Below are 18,939 nucleotides of genomic sequence, written 5' to 3'. Positions count from 1 at the left end.
AAGTAACAATTTGCGACAACTCTTGTTGACTGCCGGGACGATTTAGCTGCTGTGAGCGTGTGTTTCGTTGCCTGGCAACCTATCTTTTTAATTCCAGAAAGTGCAAAAGATACTATATATGTTGTATTATATATATATATTTTAATTCCAGAAAGTACAAAAGCTCCTATACACTGTACATGTAGTATTATATATAATATTATAATTCCAGAAATAAAGAACTCTGTATACAGTTTTAATCATATATTATATATAAGATTTATTGTATGTGTCCTGCAAGGCTTAGAATAGTTTTATACCCTTGGAATAATACCCTGGATTGTTGTATAGAGAGTTTTTACTTGTATGAATGAAAGCATGTTGACACGGCAGTGATAAGTTATGAAATCTGTCAAGGGACTTGATAGTAAGTCTTTATTTTGACAGTCTTGTATCATAATGAAGTAATAAACACATCTATCACCATCTTGTAAACCGGTAATTTAGACATACTGTCATTAAATGTTGAAGACAGGTTAAGATGCTGGTATTGCATTGTTCTAGTTGTCTAACAGTACATCTACATGTGGCTATAGGAGAAGAGGTGGTGAACAGTAATAACACAAAAAATATCCTGAATTTATGTCTTATTTCATAGTTTCACTGTGCTTTTGATAATAGAAATAAGTGTTCAGGCTTGTGGAGTAATCTTTGGAAAATTTTTAAATGGATAAGAATGTGTTATGCTGTGGTTATATTTTGGAAAACTGTATGTAAATGGGATGAAACTATAACTGACAATCAAAAATTAACACAATCCACGATATTTTACATCTTATAGTGGTAATATAGATAAACTATCATAATGTTAGATAAACAAACAGAATCCAGTTCTAATCAAATATTTAGACATAGTGTTCTAGAATTTGAAAGGACATTACCGTTACCTGTTAGTTTAACAACGAATAAAAACATCCAATGTGATTTGGAAGAGGCCACGGTAAGATTGAAATCCTTTGTTTTGTTCATATTTCATTAGAAAAGTCAAATTGTTTTGTGTGCATCTGAGGGAATGCCTAAGGATCTGAAATTTCTCACAGATCATTTATTGTCCTGAGAGGGGTTGGATGGCCGAATGGTTAGCGCTTGCGTGCTGTATCATAAGGTCTGTCATTGAGTCAATGGCGGGGTTTCGATTCCCTGGTTGTACATGTACGTGACAAGGAGTAGGGTCCAACCTTGTAGATTTTCTCGGGTTTCATCCCACTGCTAAAGACTCCTACGCGCAGGCAAATTATTGAAATAAAATTGAACCATATGTTAGTCCTAAAATGACCTAGTTTGAGTTGAGTGGATGTTAAACCCTATTTCTCTCTCTCTCTCTCTCCCTCTCTCCATTGTCCTAAATGATCCACCTAAAATTTAATTGAATTTATAGTCATCTAAGATTTCAGTGAAGAAAACTAAAAGCTTAGTTTGTTCGATAGGGAGGTAAAGTGTATCTTGACAATACAAAATTGTTAAAGCTAGTGCTAATAATAGTGCTCATAAAATTATAATCGTGACTACACAAATACGTGTACATATTAGACGACACGTTCCTGCGTTTTAAATTAGGGTGTCGTCTGTCAGAACTTGTTGAATTTTAGGACAGGCATAACAATCTCTTATCAAAAAACTAACAAAATAAACAATTTTGGCAAAAGTCTCAAAAAGGTTAAAATGTGGCTACAGGAACTAATTTGTTTGTTTCTGAAGGTCGAATTCTTTTGTTATAATGAAGGTGATTGCAGAAAAGTAGGACGTTAAAATCCATCTCATTACCTTTATAATAAAAGTGTTCAATTTAGTTTTGAAATAGATAGTCGATAGAATCGGTTGTTTGATTGCTGGCAAGCTATATTTTATTTCATGAAACATGTATGCTTCATTGTACTGCACCCAATTATAAAAGCACTCTCCTTGTTAAAATTTGGCTTGAATTATGAACAGTATTTGTTCTAGATAAATTCATTATTTGTACACGTTTTCCTGTTATGCAGAGTGTAAAGACATGTTTGCCACAAATTGGCAATTTTTTTGGGTAATAATCTGCCTCTCTACGACGTGGGATATTTATTTCGGGGTTTAATTAACACACTGTACTGGTTGGAAGAGCTCTGGGATGATTGAAGCAGTCCAATCAAACCAATAATACAACCTGCTTGGAGTACTGTAACATTTATATTTTTAGTTCATGTGGTGAATTGCCTCAATGGAGGGATTCAGTTCCTCTTCAGGTGTATTGAATGTCGGTATTAATGATCTGCATTCTATGATATTATTCAAATGAGGGTTAGAAATCAGTTTACACACGGAACAGACTAAATTATGGTTAAAATACTTCCTTATTTTAGTGACCTGAGAAGAACAGCTGTCTAGTCGTTCAGATGGGACGAAAAACACATTGGCGTACATGTAAAAGATCCTTTGACAGTTGGAATTCGATATAAGAGTGGCCATAGTACCGCTGTCCTGGCAAAATTTCCCTCATAGCACACTGTATGGCGTGTGCCCATCTTTATTAGCTCAGTTCGGAACAGAACAGTAGGACGTTAAACCCCATTTCATTTCATTTCATTTATTTCAGTGACTGTTGAGATATACACATGTCACGATTTGTGAATTACTTTTAATGTTCTTTTCAGGGAGGGGTGGGTTGGGGTAAATCATTAAAAAGCGGACTCTGAAGGTTTTGAGCATTAAAGTCTTGCCTCTGGCCTAAAATCTTGTCGTATCTATGGGTCCTCTATCAGCTATGTCAGATTATATAACATAAATCCATCACATCATTGAGAGAGACCATGATGTATTTATTAAGAGGTCTTTTAACTTGATTGATTTATTCTATATTCTGGTTTAAAATCTAGTTAAATCGGTAAAAAAAAAATAAAAAGTATGTGAAAATTTGAAAAGAAAAAGGAGTATTTCATGGGTGTGAAATATTTGAATAAGGGTGTGAACCGTGTCATGAAACGTGTCATTGCTGACATAGTGTACATCTTGATGTACATTTGGCATACATGTATTTCTTCCACCCCTCAAGAAAAACTTGAGATTGACATTAAAATTGGCTTAATGTAGAAAGATTCAATTAGATTGTATTTTGTAAAGAAGAACCTATAAGTTTTCATGTTTGATAGGTTACATGTTTTATGTCTATTATGACATGATTTATTATGTGTTGAGGCTTTCAACTTTATACTTGTAAGGGGTTTCTATTGATTTTAACACTCATCATTTTTTTTTTCAAGGGCTTCTACACAGTTAGAGTTAACCTTTTCTATTCAAATCTCTGGTGTGTTGATTTAAAACCATAATTCCTGATAAAATAGACTTCCATTATCCTTAAATCTTTTATTTACATATAATATTATTAGAGATGAGTGTAATAGATATCATATGGAAATAAGCTTATTATGTACCAGTAACGTACACTGTTGACAAGTAACAGTTTTACCCCATTTATTCCAGTAAAAGGATAGATATTACTTTCGGTAGAGCGAATTCAAATTCTTTGTACATTTGCGATACACAGCTTAAATAATCCTATTTTCTGTCTGCTGACAATTACTGTTAGTGCGACATTGTGGAATATTTTAGGCCAGCAGGATTTTCAAATTCAGAGTTGTATTAAGAGAGGGATTTTCGGATTTGGTAGTCGGATCAATATGTGGAAAGCAACCTAATTAGGCAGCATACTACTTGTTTATTTCACTATAACGCAAACATTGAACTGCAATTAGTAGAAAGCTTTGAAGTTTCCTAGACATCGGAAAAAGAAGTAGCAATTTTGGGATGTATATATCTTATACTTATATGTGACTTGAAATATCTCATGATTGTACAGTAAGGTGTTTGTAATTTGTGGAGTGTTCAAATCAGAAGGAACTGTGATCACCACATCTGAGCAGACGACAGATTGGCAGTTGGAAAATGGAGGACAGCGTAAATCTGTTTTTATTTGATAAAAAAGACAGTTCGATTCTTGTTTCTTGAATCTGTGATCTGACATTTCACAGTACCGTTATATAATTATAACAACATTTTTTACTTACGTGATTGTATTTTGTGAAATCTAAACCAGTGAATAGAAATATCAACATGTCTGCTTCTCCAGATGATCTAGATCTGGTTGAACTTCGAAGAAGGTGTAAACCCAGATCATTTCATCGTAGTTTAAGCGAGGTAAAACAAACATTTTTTGTTGGTCCACTTGTTGAATGATTCCCGTCTGTCTTGAGAAGTTTTAACATGTTTCTATAAACATTTTATACATGAATGAGACTATAAATCTCCCGTCAAAAGGCAACACTTAGTAACTCACGTTTTTCTTATTTTGAGAAAACAAAAGAAAACGTAATGAATGAATATTAAACCCCAGCTTATCCATTGATTTGACTATTGAGTTACTAGGTTTTGCTGTGGTATACTAGGCAAATGAAGGATGTTGCTAGCTAGGTTGTGTCATGGGTGTAATTGCTTACAAAATCAAAAGATTGGAATATCTAGTACAACAACAGGAAGCACATACATGTACCCTAGTAACTACAAATTTGGTCCTAACTCAATTTTGATAAAAAAAAGTGAGTTACATGTACCAGGTTTTGATGGGAGAAATGAAGGTACACTGTACATGTAGTGAAATGATGTAAATAATAATAAAGTTATTTATATAGCGCTTATTCCATGCCGAGGCTTGCTCTAAGCGCTTCTAATGTCACTCCAGATAAGCTTGTTGAAACGGGTGTGTTTTTAACGTTTTCCTAAAGTCAAGTAATGTTTTGGCAGTTTTGATGGAACTGTTTGTCATTCCACAGAGTTGGAGCAGCAATGCTAAACATTTGATCACCATAGGTAACTAGGTTTGACGCAGGCAATTTTAGGATTTCCATACTCATTGATTGTGTATGGCATTGGGAATTTTGCCGTTTGATGAGATCAGTAAGGTCTTTAACCCATGGAAAAATGGAACATATTCATTTGACCACTTTTCTTTACCAATCTGGTTTTCTAGTTTTCAGATGCTTAAACATCTGTCAAAGTAGCATGAATATGCACTCAAATATTTTAACTGAATACACAATACATTTACATCATTATTTGAAAGAAGTGATCTTTTAAAAAGATTTCTTTTGTTGTTTTTTTTTCATTTGGTAGAAGTTGCAAACCTATTTCATTCCTTTATACTGAAATCACTGTTGGCAGTTGGAATTTGATATAATAGTAGGCCATACTGGGCAAAATTTCCCTTTAAACATGTAGCACACTGTATGGCGTATGCCCACCTTCAATAGCCCAGTCAGAGCAGAACAGCAGATGTTAAACCCCATTTCATTTCATTTCATTCTGGGGGGTTGGATAGCCGAATGGTTAGCATGTGTGCGCTGTATCACGAGGCCTGTCATTGAGTTAACTGGCGTAGTTTCGAATCCCTGGTTGTACGTGGGTTTTCTCCGGGTCCTCCGGTTTCCTCCCACTGCTAAAGACCCCTACGCGCAAGCGAATTATTGAAATAAAATTAAACCATATGTTAGTCCCGAAATGACCTAGTTTGTGTGTGTGTGTGTGTCTCTCTCTCTCTCTCTCTCTCTCTATTTCATTCTATACTGAAATCAAGAGGTCTTACCAGTTTCAAAAATATACTTTTGGATCCTGACAGGTATTTTCAAAACTAATATATTATATTAGTAATGGTAGTGTGACCAGAAAGTGAAATGTGAAATATCAAGAACTCTGAATGGTGCTTGCCAAGTTATTGATAAAGTGCATCAGAAATAAATGTAGACCTATGTCATTGATCATTGAATTTAAAATGAGATTCGAATGTGGGTAGCAAAACAAATGTTGATCAGAGAAGAAAGGAATTGATGATAAAAAACACTAATTGTTTATGTCTGTTTATATTTTTCAGAGTGCATCTGCTGGCTATGAATCTGCTATTATTGGTGAGGCCCATGGGTTGATCTCAGATATGCTGGCAGATTCTAACTTACCACCACATATTGTCAGTGGTTTACGTGCTGTCAGTAATCTGTTGAAACCACCTGAAAGTCATGCTTCTATTCATAAACCTCGTGTTAGTCCACTTGTATCTTTAACAGAGTCTTCTTCTTATGGCTCCGACTCAGAAGAGAGTCCTTATACAGGAGAACGACCCTCGTCTCTGCCAAAGGTACGTAAATCATATGAATGTAAATGGTAGAAGTCTTGTTGATCTTATCAAGCCCCCGAACATGTTGACGGACAATACCGTATTAGGCTAACATATAGTAATTTTTTCTGGTGTACATAAATGGAACCTGCTATCAAAACTAAATTTACAATTTTTGAGAATTTTTATTTAAGGAAATGTTATTGCTAACTCCAAATAATCGGTAGTAATATTTTCTGGTGTACGCAAATGAAAGTGGCTATCAAAATTAAATTTTCAATTTTTGAGGATTTGTATTTAAGGAAATGATTATTACTAACTCCAAATAATCTGTAGATGCATTATGTCACATATTCCCTTGTTATTAGAAACTATGAGATTTTAATCTTTGATTAATAATGCATTATTTCAGTGTCATATTAATACATAATTGCATAAATGTATTAAAAAGCTTCATTTCGATGTGGGACTATCGATATTTATAATCTTGATCATTTTATGTGTATATTTACAGCGACTGCGACGAAGCTTGCCACCAAGTTTGATCCGTAGGATGTCGACAAGTACTTGGACAACCACCACTTCAGCGACGGGTATGCCAACATTAGAGCCGGAACCATGTCGTATACGCAGTGCTTCCTTTCGACATTCAAGAGAGGGAACTCCAGGTTCAAGTCCTAATGGCAGTCGTAGCAATAGTCCCTCTCCCATTTCCAACACAACAGTTGTTCTAACAATACCTAAATCAAGGTCATTTTCATTAGCTGCCACTCCCAGTTCCCAATCCCACCAAAGACGTTATTCGCGCAAGAGTGTTGGTAACACATCAGACATTGGTTTTAGTCCAGTGAAATTAGATAGTAAAACTGTTCGGCCGATGGCCCCACCTGAATTTGAACAAGGGGAGGATAGAGAAGCTGTCTCTAAACCTCTTACAAAACGATTACATATTACATCAGATTATGAAAGTAGTGATTCACCGAGCAGTAGTGATCATAGTGATAATATTGCCACCTCAGAAGATCTTGTGGGCTCTCCTCCTAGAAAGGTATGTTATTTTAATTATTTTCTCAATTGTGTATCTATATTTCTCCATATCTGTCAAAAATTTTGAAGTAAAGTTTAAAGGGTAAGACTTGTATAAAGTATCATTAATACCGGTAAATTTTCCCACAAGCACTTGATGCCATGCATATTCCTGAAGCAGTGGCCTGAGAAATCCTCTCTGGCCATTGCTGGATTAACTTCTGATACTTGAGCTTTTGGGGGAGTGTGTCCAGTCTTCCCGTTCAATCAAATCTATCCCAAGTACAGCAACATGGCAGTCCTTCGTTTAATCTGGGATCTTCCCTAAAACTTTGGACAGTGATTTAAAATGGCGAAAGTATTTTTTGTCTCCAAGCAGTATTGTTTGCATTGTATCCGTTTTGATAGCATTGTTTGTCATGCAATTAGTTTTTCTGCAATATGCTGCTATGCACTGGTTAATTGAGCATAATAAATTTCGTAAGTCATAGCATAACATTATGTTAACAGCTGGAGCTCTTGTTTAAACCCGAATGATATTGGTACGCAGTTAGGTATTGGTTGTTAATCGGATCATTGACCAGTCATAATTTGGAACAGAAATTTACTTTCATTACAGCAGTGTTTGAGTGGGATTCGGTCTAATCAACTGTGTGTAACCCATTAGAAACATCTGACGTCATTGAGTTGTATGACACCTGATGCGACCTTCCACTACAACTGGTCAGATCTTCATGTAGTTTAGTCCATCGAAAGTATAAAAAAAAAAAAACCGACACAAAATATAGATCTGTATCTTAATCAGATTAAGGTCTAATCAGAAAATTGGTCTATTCTTAGACATACATGTACATTTGTATCAAGCACTACCCAATTTGCCGTCTTCATTAGCCCAGGTTAGGAGCAGAACAGTAGGACGTTAAACCCCATTTCATTTCTACCCAATTTTTTTACAATCCTATTGGATTTTTTTTTACATGAAACTATCACTTTTCCAATTTTCACGGCTAGTATAGGTAGGAAGATTTTATCAGTCAAAAACAAACTATCATTTATCATTATTCAAATAAACATGCTTCAATGTTTTTAAATGTACATGACCAACTTGCGTACCAAACAATTGCAAATTACTTTCCAACATAAATCCATTCATTCATTCACATGCTATATTTGAATATTAATTAAATTGTCGAACAGCCAGGATGTAATTGCACTAATTACAGATACTTTAATGCAGTGAAAAAAATGTGCCAGGTGTAAGTGAATGCACAATTCCGACATTGTGTAATTATACTATAGTTCTTACGCCCGTCTTCATTAGCCCAGTCGGAACAGAACAGTTTGACATTAAACCCCATTTCATTTCATATACTTTAAGAAACCCAGATCTTGGATCAGGTTAATACATTTATTTCTTAGTTTTAAATCAGACGTATAAGCATTAAGCACTGCAAAAATTTATTATTTTCACATGTATTATTACATCATATTTTGCTGGAATATTATTTCAGGAAACAGTGGTACATGTCAATGATAAAGATGACGGCGATCAGGGTATAGAAGATAAAGATGAGACAGATGGCAGCATCTCCGATAATAAACTTTTATTTGATATCTCAGATGTCGAGGAACATCCCCTTCTTCAAATAAGTAAATTAAATGAATGGGATTACCCAATATTTCAATTATCGGACAATTTGAAAGATTTTATTTTAAGTAAGGTGAGTACACAATGGTGAATGGATTGGTTGACTTCACATTCAGCCTACACAACAAAATGCAAATTATTTTCAAAACTTTATGTTAAACACGAACATGTCGTTAATATGACACAGATCTCACCATTGTTATATGAATATGATGTTAAAGTTGTATAATTTGATGATGGGGATTTATTCATATACCAAGTCACTGGGTGTTTTTGTATATTAATTAACATGTCAAATTACCTACATGTCCAAATTATATCCTGTTATTTTCTATTATTATCCACTTACATATTTACATACATCAAAAATATTATATGTAGATAGTAGGGTGAAGGTCAATGTATATTTATATAAAAAATTATGTTTTTATTGGTATTTATTTTAATTTATATTGAATAATGATATCCTTGTTATCTTGTTTATAAATAATGCCAATCTTTCAATTTCAGGTTGCATATAAATTATTTACAGAAGTTGGATTGTTTGAAACATTCCGAATACCCATAGCAGAATTTATAAATTATTTCCATGCATTAGAATTGGGATATCGAGATAAACCATGTAAGTATAACAGTTCATTCAATCAAAATGCCAAAAATACCATGCCACATTTTGGAGAGAAAAAAACAGACAGTTATCTCTAAAAGTGCAGAACATTTATATTTATCAGAAATGATCAAACAATATTTAAAATACATTAGATATGTGTCGGGGAATATATAAATGTTAATTGTTATTCAAAACGGTTTATTTTATTGTTGTGATTTTAAAAATTTCCATTAATTGCAAATTTGTTAAAGATACATTCCTGCATACAAACTGGGTGATTTGATGATATATTTGGACTAAAAACATATTCAAACTAATCAATTTATCATTATTTTGCTTCAAATTCTTCTCAAAACATTGTAATTGCCAAGGAATACCCTGCTATAAAAATTGATCAAAAGAGGTCATGTTTGTTTCACGTGACTTACTCTCTCGGTACCCATAGCAACGGGGGCGAAGTCGGAGGAGAATTCATTGTATACACACGACGATGTTGTCTTTAATCGCTGACTATTTATTTACAAATATCAAATCCTAATTAAGTTCTCAGATTATCCACTGCCCGCGTTTTTTTCCGTGATTTTGATCTCAAAAAGTGTTGTATGTCTAACTTAGGGGTGATGATTTTCCGTGATCGCGGAAAAAACGCGGAAATCGCGGAATTGTCCACTCAAAACGGAATTTGAAATCTCACACGGAAAAAGACGGAAAAGCCGATATTTGCTGATACTAAACACAAACTCAAAATAATTTTGCAGTTATCCAAGTATTTCATCTTTTTATTCATAAAAATCGGAAATATTGAATGATATCGCGTGGTTTTGTTACTGTCTATTTTAGTATTTCGCTACTTTCATTTCATCATTTAGGAATCATAATTTTAATCGAAACGAAAACCCGTCTTTCATGTATCCCATTATAAAATTACTCTGTAGTTTAACTTGAATTAAACATTGTAATGTATATATATGTCTTAAAAAAAACTTCTGTCACTTCATAAAAGTAAAAATCGTTTCATTTACTTCTTATTTTACTGCCGGGCTCGTGACTCGTGTTTAACCACGTGACATCAGAAATATACCGTAGCCTTGTGAATCCAGCCCTTATTCTCGAAGAAACGGTAGTAACTACGAAGATGTCTGGATAAATCGCGACTACACCTAGCAGCTGAGAAAAATGGCTTCGTCTGCTAAAAAGATGAAACGAGCTCACAAGATGTAATTTTCTGTTATTTAATTCGGGAAACTGGTTTAAAGAATAACTAGTCATTGAACATTACAAGTCATTCACAATTCAACATTTGTTATCATTGGTTTAAAATGGTCCGTTTTGTAATAAAAGGCATTTTAAGATGTATTATTAATTTATTCATAAAATAACATTTTATCTCGAAAAAACGGAATATGGTCAGCTCTGAAACGGAAAATAACGGAATTAAAAATACTTAAAACGGAATATGCCATTTTCTGAAACGGAAAATCATCACCCCTACTAACTCTTCATAAAGTTTATCAATATGCACACCAAGCGCTCAATCTTCACATGCAACCTTCGACGTTACGCGTGCAGACATTCCTAATCGTCGGGCTGTCAATTGTCCTGTGTACGCTCCATGAGTGTTTTTCAGGGAATCCAGTATTTTTCTAGTAAGATTGGATATCTCTACTTTCCATATGTACCAAAATTGCCATACTTTTACTGGAAATAACAACCCGATAAATACTTTTCTGGGAACCTATCTTTAATATAGCATTCCATAGTCTCTAAATCTAGATTTACAAAAATGTGGATCTGTCCTGCAAATCAGCTTTCGTTTACCAATATATTAAAGTATAACATATACCATATTCAAGAATAATTAGAGATGAATGTAAGGCCTTGTTAGTTTAAATAAAATTGTTTCGGCTTTATGCTTTTATTTTCTGTGAGCAAGGGGGGTTGGATGGTTGAATGGTTAACTGTATCATAAGGTCTGCTGTCATTGGGTCAAATAACGGGGTTTCGATTCCCAGGTTGTATGTGACAAGGAGTAGTGTCGCCTGTCCAACCTCGTGGGTTTTGTCAGGATCCTCCAGTTTCCTCCCACTGCTTAAGACACCTGCGCGCAAGAGAATTATTGAAATAAAATTGGACCATGTGTTGGTCCCGAAATGGCCTAGTTTGTGTCAAGTGGACGTTAAACCCCATTTCTTTCTCTCTCTTTCTGTGAGCAACAGTAATTGTTAAATTTGCCAAGTATTGAGTATTAGTCAGGAACTTTTACAGTAGGAAATTTTATTCCATTTGAAAATATAAAGACATTTAACTCTTAGGAAAATTTGTTATTTCTCCACCACAGAGAGAGATTGAATAGGTGAATCAATATTTGGTGCTGTACTGTAGTCATTGGATTTAATTTCTAGCGGTGTATGTCAATCATGTAGCTCTATGGGAACCTTTTTTGTACCTGTGTTAGAAAAAGCCAGTTATCCCCCTTTAGTCTTCACATTGCAGTTTTAGTTTCGTGGTCTACATTCCGTGATGTGTAGAGTGAAGAAAAAGATGAAGAAAATATGAGGTCGTTTTGTGCAGGAATTTGATAAAGTTATCTTTACGAAATTGTCATGATTTATTACAAAAGACAGCTAGGTTATTATCTAGCAAAAGAAAGCACTTTGGTAGCTAGGATTAACGTGGTTTGAATGACAGATACATGTAGAAAGACTTTATGGATTAGTATTTTTTGTACTGGTTGGCATGTGTAAAATCGAGTAACAGTTTACATTCTTATTATTGAGAGTACAATATGACTACACACCAATAATAAGTCTGTTAGTATTAAATGGAATACAGGGTTTGGATGGCCGAATGGTTAATGTGTGCGCTGTATCATACGGTCTGTCATTGGTGTGGTTTCGATTCTTCGCTTGTACGTGACAAGGAGTAGGCCACCTGTCCATCCTTGTGAGTTTTCTCCGGGTCCTCCAGTTTCCGTCCACTGTTGAAGACACTTACGCCCATGCAAATTAGTGAAATAAAATTGAACCATATGTTAGTCCCAAAATGACCTAGTTTGTGTTGAGTAGACGTTAAACCCCATTTCTCTCTCTCTATTAAATGGAATGGAAGTGAAGCAATGCTTGCTACATGTATTTCTTGAAGTTGACAACTACTGCTAGTGACCCTATCCTGTCAAGTTTGTTTTAAAATGTTTTAAGAACCTTGCACCATACATAATAATTAAAGTAGTTCTCACCTATGTATTTAATGTACTGTATTTGTTTTTTTAGATCATAATAGAATACATGCTACAGATGTAATACATGGTGTGTATTTCTTGACAACTCAGCCTATTCCAGGTTTCATGCAATCCAATTCAACAGAAGGAATGTCTCGACATGGTTCATCTAGTGAATCAGGTAATATTGTATTTATATGTTCATCACGATTTTCAGACATGGTTTCGCCTTGTCAGTGGTTCAGGACGGAGGGCCTAAAAAGGACAGCTGTCTAGTCGTTAGGATGGGATGAAAAAGCGAGGTTCCGTGTACACATTGACTTGCATGTAAAAGACCCCTTGGCAGTTGGAATTTAATAAAAGAGTAGGCCATAGTGCTGCTGCCCTGGCAAAATTTCCCTCATAGGACATTGTATGGCGTCTGTCTTCATTAGCCCAGTCGTAGCAGAACAGTAGGGCGCTAAATCCCATTTTATTTCATTTAATTTCTTGTATTTATATGTATCTCAAATCGTATTAAAATAAATTTTTGTAAGTTCTTACCAATCCTTTGGATGTTGATTATTTGTTTAAATATCATCATCATTGCAATTTTAATAAATAATGTTGATGACCCCTTTTTATACGCCCACATTGAAATGTGGACGTATATTGCCGTCGCCCCCGTCCGTCCGTCGTCCACAATTTCTTGTGAACGCTCTAACGCCAAAAGTTATCATCCAATTGTTTTAAAATTGATAGATGTTGTTTACATTAGTGAGATGAAGAAGCCTATTTAATTTCAATAATTTCCGTTTATTACGTCTAGAGTTAGGGCCCTTGTTTCACTTTGTTGAACCTTGTGAACGCTCTAATGCCAAAAGTTAACATACGATCTTTGTGAAATTTATATACAATATTTAAGTTAGTGAAACGAAGAAGCCTATTGAATTTCAACAATTTCTGTTTATTACGTCTAGAGTTATGGCCCTTGTTTCACTTTATTGAACCTTGTGAACGCTCTACTCCAAAAGTTATCATCCGATCTTTCTGAAATTTACATGCATTATTTAAATTAGTGAAACGAAGAAGCCTATTGAATTTCAGCAATTTCCGTTTATTACGTCTAGAGTTGTGGCCCTTGTTTCACTTTATTGAACCTTGTGAACGCTCTAACGCCAAAAGTTATCATCCGATCTTTCTGAAATTGATATGCATTATTTAGATTACTGAAACGAAGAAGCCTATTGAATTTCGGCAATTTCCGTTTATTACGTCTAGAGTTATGGCCCTTGTTTCACTTTATTGATCCTTGTGAAGAACGCTCTCACCTCAAAAGTTATCATCCGATCTTTCTGAAATTTACATGCATTATTTAAATTAGTGAAACGAAGAAACCTATTGAATTTCAGCAATTTCTGTTTATTACATCTAGAGTTATGGCCCTTGTTTCACTTTATTGAACCTTGTGAACGCTCCAACGACAAAAGTTATCATTTGCTCTTTGTGAAATTTATATGCATTATTTAGATTAGTGAAAAGGAAAAGCCTATTGAATTTCAGCAATTTCCGGTTAATCCGTCTAGAGTTATTGCCCTTGTTTCACTTTGTTAAACCTTGTTAATGCTCGATTGATGATAGTCATCATCCGATATGTATGAAATTTATATGCATCATTTAAATTTGTGAAACAGGTCTATTGAATTTCAGCAATTTCCAACAATAATTTCTAGAGTTATGGCGATTGTGAAGGTTTGAATGACAAAAGTGATCATGTGATCTGTATGAAATTTATATGCATTATTTAAATTAGTAAAACGAAAAAGCCTGTCAAATTTCAACAATTTCTGTAGATTACTTCCAGAGTTGAGACCCTTGTTACAGTTTGTAGAACCTTGTAAACCCTCAAATGACCAAATTTATAATCTGATCTGTATGGAACTGTCTTGTAAAGGCCCCCAATTACCTACAGAGGAATAAATATGCGACAACTCTTGATGACTGCTCGGACGATTTAGCTGCTGTGGGCGTATGTTTTGTTGCCTGGCAACCTATCTTTAACCTGTAAGTTATATATTCTTGTATGTTACTTCAGAAAATGAAACACACGAACGTTCTACTTTTGCCCATCGACCAAGTTTTGCAGCTGATGATAGTTATGGTATTATGGGTGGTAATTTTCCTGCTCTTGAATTAATGGCACTGTATACAGCAGCAGCCATGCACGATTATGATCATCCAGGTCGTACTAATGCCTTCCTGGTAGCTACTCATGCCACACAGGTAAGTTTCATGGTTTAAACAATATACAGTGAAGAATTTTGATGGTGTGGCAGCAACTGATAGGTTGAAAAAATATATCCACTTTTGTGCACAATTATCATCTAACATTTAATCTTTGAATGGTACAACACAATTTTATGGATAATCATATATCATTTTAAAATTGTGACACTTTTTTTAATATCATATATTTTTGTACAGATCAGTGAATATATATTATACATTGTCAATCACATCAACATTCATATAAACTTGAACTAACTTTGTGCAGCAAAGAGAGGTATAGACTTAAAGGGTACTCGATTGAACATTCTGGAATTGAATTCTCTCAATCCCAAAAATAGTGACAATCGAGTGAAAAGGAGTATTTTGGGTTACAACGCATGCGTCGACTGAATAAGTAAATATCTCAACCAACTAGGCAATCGAATCGTGTTCGTTGTGTTTAATTACGTCACGATTCTACTCATACCACTTACAATTCCGTCAATTTGGGATGTTCTGGACTGACAATCGAGCATCCCCTTAAACATTACAAGTGCAATTTTCATTTCCGGCAGTAGCCTCCCTTTACCATCACAGGTTTAAATGTCTTTTCATCTTTGTGATGTCACATGATAACATACCAAAAGACAGATCAACAGCTGGTAAATTGGAAATACATTGTTTTTTTAATGTTCCACATTTATTGCTTAATATTCCCCAAATTATGTATACTAATTTGCTTGAAATCAATTATATTTTGAAGGAATGTGAACAATACTTGAAAACAATTGTTCACTAGTTATTGTGAAAGATAACTATACAAAGACAAGTTTCATGTTAATGTACCATAAATGAGGCATTATGTAAATAACAACTATTTTCTAAATGGGTGAGGGGGGGGGGAATGGCCAAATGGTTAGCACGTATGCGCTGTATCATAAGGCCCTGTCATTGAGTCAACTTTCGTGGTTTCGAATCCCCGGTTGTACGTGACAAGGAGTCGCCTGACCAACCTCGTGGGTTTTCTCCAGGTCCTCCGGTTTCCCCCCACTGCTAAAGACCCCTACGAATTATTGAAATAAAATTAAACCATATGTTAGTCCCGAAATGGCCTAGTTTGTGTCAAGTGGACGTTTCCCATTTATCTCTCCCTCTCTCTAAACTGTTTATTATTTACATATTTACTTGTCTTTATTTTCAGGCTATATTATACAATGATCGATCAGTCCTAGAAAATCATCATGCAGCAGCTGCTTGGAGAGTTTTACTTACAAATCCTAAAAATAATTTCTTACGTGGTTTAGATAATGTAGAATTTAAACGCTTTAGATTTCTTGTAATAGAGGCCATTATAGCAACAGATTTAAAAAGACATTTTGAAATTCTGGCAGAATTCAATGCTAAGGTAAATATTAAGTTATTCTGTAAAATGTCATTGTAGTTTGAACATTTTTAACATGAAAAGTTTTCTGATTTTAGTTCTCTGACTTGAATGAAACCGAGAATTAGACTTATTAGGGAAAAAAGTGAATGTGACGGTTCAGGTACCCAAAAAGGAAAAGACCTATTGGAATTCTTAGTTAACAATCAATGAGTTAATGCCCCTGACAGTGACAATTTTCAAAATTTCATTTTAATACATGTACTTGATGAAATCAGGTTAGATAAATGGAAGAAGTCTGTCCAAATCGAGGATCATGCAAGGTTAAAGGTCACTGAAATAGCTTCATAAATTTTTTAAATAATGCAAGTAATAACTAATGGTGAGATTTACCTGCTGCAGGTAATATTGACATTCGGGTTCGTGTTATACTTATGGAAAGGATATGTTGATATAATTACTTGCATTATTTAAATAAATTTTATTTGGTTGTTTTTAAAATGTGATATGATTTTGTATGTAGGTAAATTGTGAAGAAGCCCCAGGTATCGACTGGACTCAGGAAACCGATAGAATGTTAGTCATGCAGATGGTAATAAAAATAGCGGATATAAATGGACCGGGAAAGGCCAGAGATCTTCATTTTGAATGGACTCGGCGGATAGCTGAAGAATTCTATGAACAGGTACAAGTTTTAGAAACTGTGAATTCTGTATTGTTGAGATTGCTAATTCAAAAGTATACAAAGTTTATTCAATAATTTATAGTGTGAGATATGTTTATTTATGTCTTAACCGCATAAATAACAACTACTGAATGATAAACATGACTAAATTCTTAGGAATAAAGTACAAAAGTGACAGAAAATGTTCAATTTTGTGTCCATATTTAATCCATTGGAAAAATAAATTCAATGAACTGAAAAATTTGGTTCCGTTTCCATACATGAACATAGTCAGAAAATTTCAAATGTCAACCTCATATCCATGCTCACCTGTATGATTACATTAAGTCCATGAACCAGCAGAAAGGTATGTCATTCGGGACCTTCAATTTCAAATTGTTAAAAAAAAATCAATTTTTCTTTAGGGTGATGAAGAAGCAGAAAGGGGAATGCCAATTTCACCATACATGGATAGAAAATGTCCCCAATTAGCCAAATTACAGGAAACATTTATAAATCATTTAGTAGCTCCATTATGTAATGCCATGGTAACAGGTGGTCTGTTACCAGGTACCTGGGTAGAAGAAGAGAGTGATGGTGAAAGTAAGTTATCATAATATCTTTCCTTAATTCTACATACATTTTAAAAATCATGTATTATTTTACTATACCAAAAAACAGCTAATTGACTGTCAGATTTAAAAATTGTTGTGTATAAACACATTGGTATGTTACCAAGTCTTTGAACAGTTATAAAAAACGTTCTTTGAGTATTTAAAATATAAAACTTTGAATGATCTAAGGATCAATGTTGATAATCTTGTCATTAAAGAAGATTATGATAACAAACAATAAAACCACATGAACAATTATGTACTCCGACAATGAATGAATATTGTGATGTGACAAAATAGTGCTTGTTTGTAAGAAAATTTGAAAACTTTTTTCCTAGCAAAAACTCTTACTTTTTGACCGTTATTTTTTTTCCTGTCACTTTTTTTCCGATCACCTTCCAAAACAGCTGCTGGGGCACTTTTCATAAAACAGATACACTGTGTTGACTTCAATTTAAACATTGTTTGTATTATCTTTTAAACATTGTCTGTATTATCTTTTAAACATTTTCTGTATTATCTTTTATTATAGTATCTGGTTTTTCGGATACAGAAAGAGGAGATCTAGATAATAAAGATACAGAAGATGAATGTGATTCAGAATCAGGTAATTAAAAAAAACTTCTAGTATTTTATAATGTCACAGAGAATTCTAAGTATGTCTGTTCAGTCCTTAGAGAGCATAGGGATCAGAGAGGATGAATCCTGTTGATTTTCAGTACTCTAGGACTTTCTGCTACAGAGATTTATTATGTGTCCGGAAAAATTTGTGAACATGATAGATGAAGATAAATGAAGATAGTAGCAATTGGGAATGAGTTCATGTTCCAAAATATGTCATGGCACCTTCTTCTCAATAGCGTTGCCAACAAGAACAAGTAGATGGGTAGCACTTGGGGACCAGTTCCTGTTCCAAAAATTGTTATGGCACCTTGTCAAGTTAAGATGATAATAAAGGAATGTGTGTTGTTTTTAAAATTTCTATATTATTATGGTTGTTTATATTGTTTCAGGGACAGTGGTTGTGAAAACTCCTAAAGTAACAAGAAAAGTCAACTGTTTATTGACTAAAAACATGAAAGATAATTATGAATTATGGATTCAACGAATAAAAGATGAAGAGCAGCATAAATCTAGTGAAAATGAATCTGCTCAGTCAATATTAAAGGTAGGCCTACGCATGTCATGTTTTATTTATAATATATATTACTATCAACAAATAAATTCAGGTTTAATAACATTCATTTCATTTCAGCATGTCAATATTTACATAAAGTGATTCAGTCATTTATATACAAAAAAAGGAATATTCTTTATTAATTAGGCCCGCTTTCAATTTCCGCATTTCCGCCGGCGATAA

At 34.2% G+C, this 18,939-nt stretch overlaps 1 protein-coding gene across 10 annotated transcripts in view; it reads left to right on the top strand.

Annotated features, from left to right (window-relative positions):
• Nucleotides 1-18,939, top strand: part of LOC126810409 (cGMP-inhibited 3',5'-cyclic phosphodiesterase 3A) — a 69,948-nt gene that overhangs the window by 35,965 nt on the left and 15,044 nt on the right. For 9 of the 10 annotated variants that reach the window (XM_050535451.2, XM_050535452.2, XM_050535450.2 and 6 more), the window contains exons 2-12: nt 5,933-6,193; nt 6,687-7,220; nt 8,710-8,919; nt 9,357-9,468; nt 12,726-12,854; nt 14,748-14,935; nt 16,122-16,325; nt 16,825-16,986; nt 17,391-17,568; nt 18,112-18,186; nt 18,593-18,747. In XM_050535451.2, the coding sequence (XP_050391408.2) occupies nt 5,933-6,193; nt 6,687-7,220; nt 8,710-8,919; nt 9,357-9,468; nt 12,726-12,854; nt 14,748-14,935; nt 16,122-16,325; nt 16,825-16,986; nt 17,391-17,568; nt 18,112-18,186; nt 18,593-18,747 (2,208 nt within the window). Of the gene's footprint in view, nt 1-3,929; nt 4,207-5,932; nt 6,194-6,686; nt 7,221-8,709; nt 8,920-9,356; nt 9,469-12,725; nt 12,855-14,747; nt 14,936-16,121; nt 16,326-16,824; nt 16,987-17,390; nt 17,569-18,111; nt 18,187-18,592; nt 18,748-18,939 lie in introns of those variants that run through there. The other variant, XM_056098513.1, reaches the window with a different exon arrangement.

Source organism: Patella vulgata, chromosome 2, assembly GCF_932274485.2.
Source record: "Patella vulgata chromosome 2, xgPatVulg1.2, whole genome shotgun sequence".
Taxonomy (NCBI): domain Eukaryota; kingdom Metazoa; phylum Mollusca; class Gastropoda; family Patellidae; genus Patella; species Patella vulgata.
This window is presented reverse-complemented; position numbering and strand designations above follow the sequence as displayed.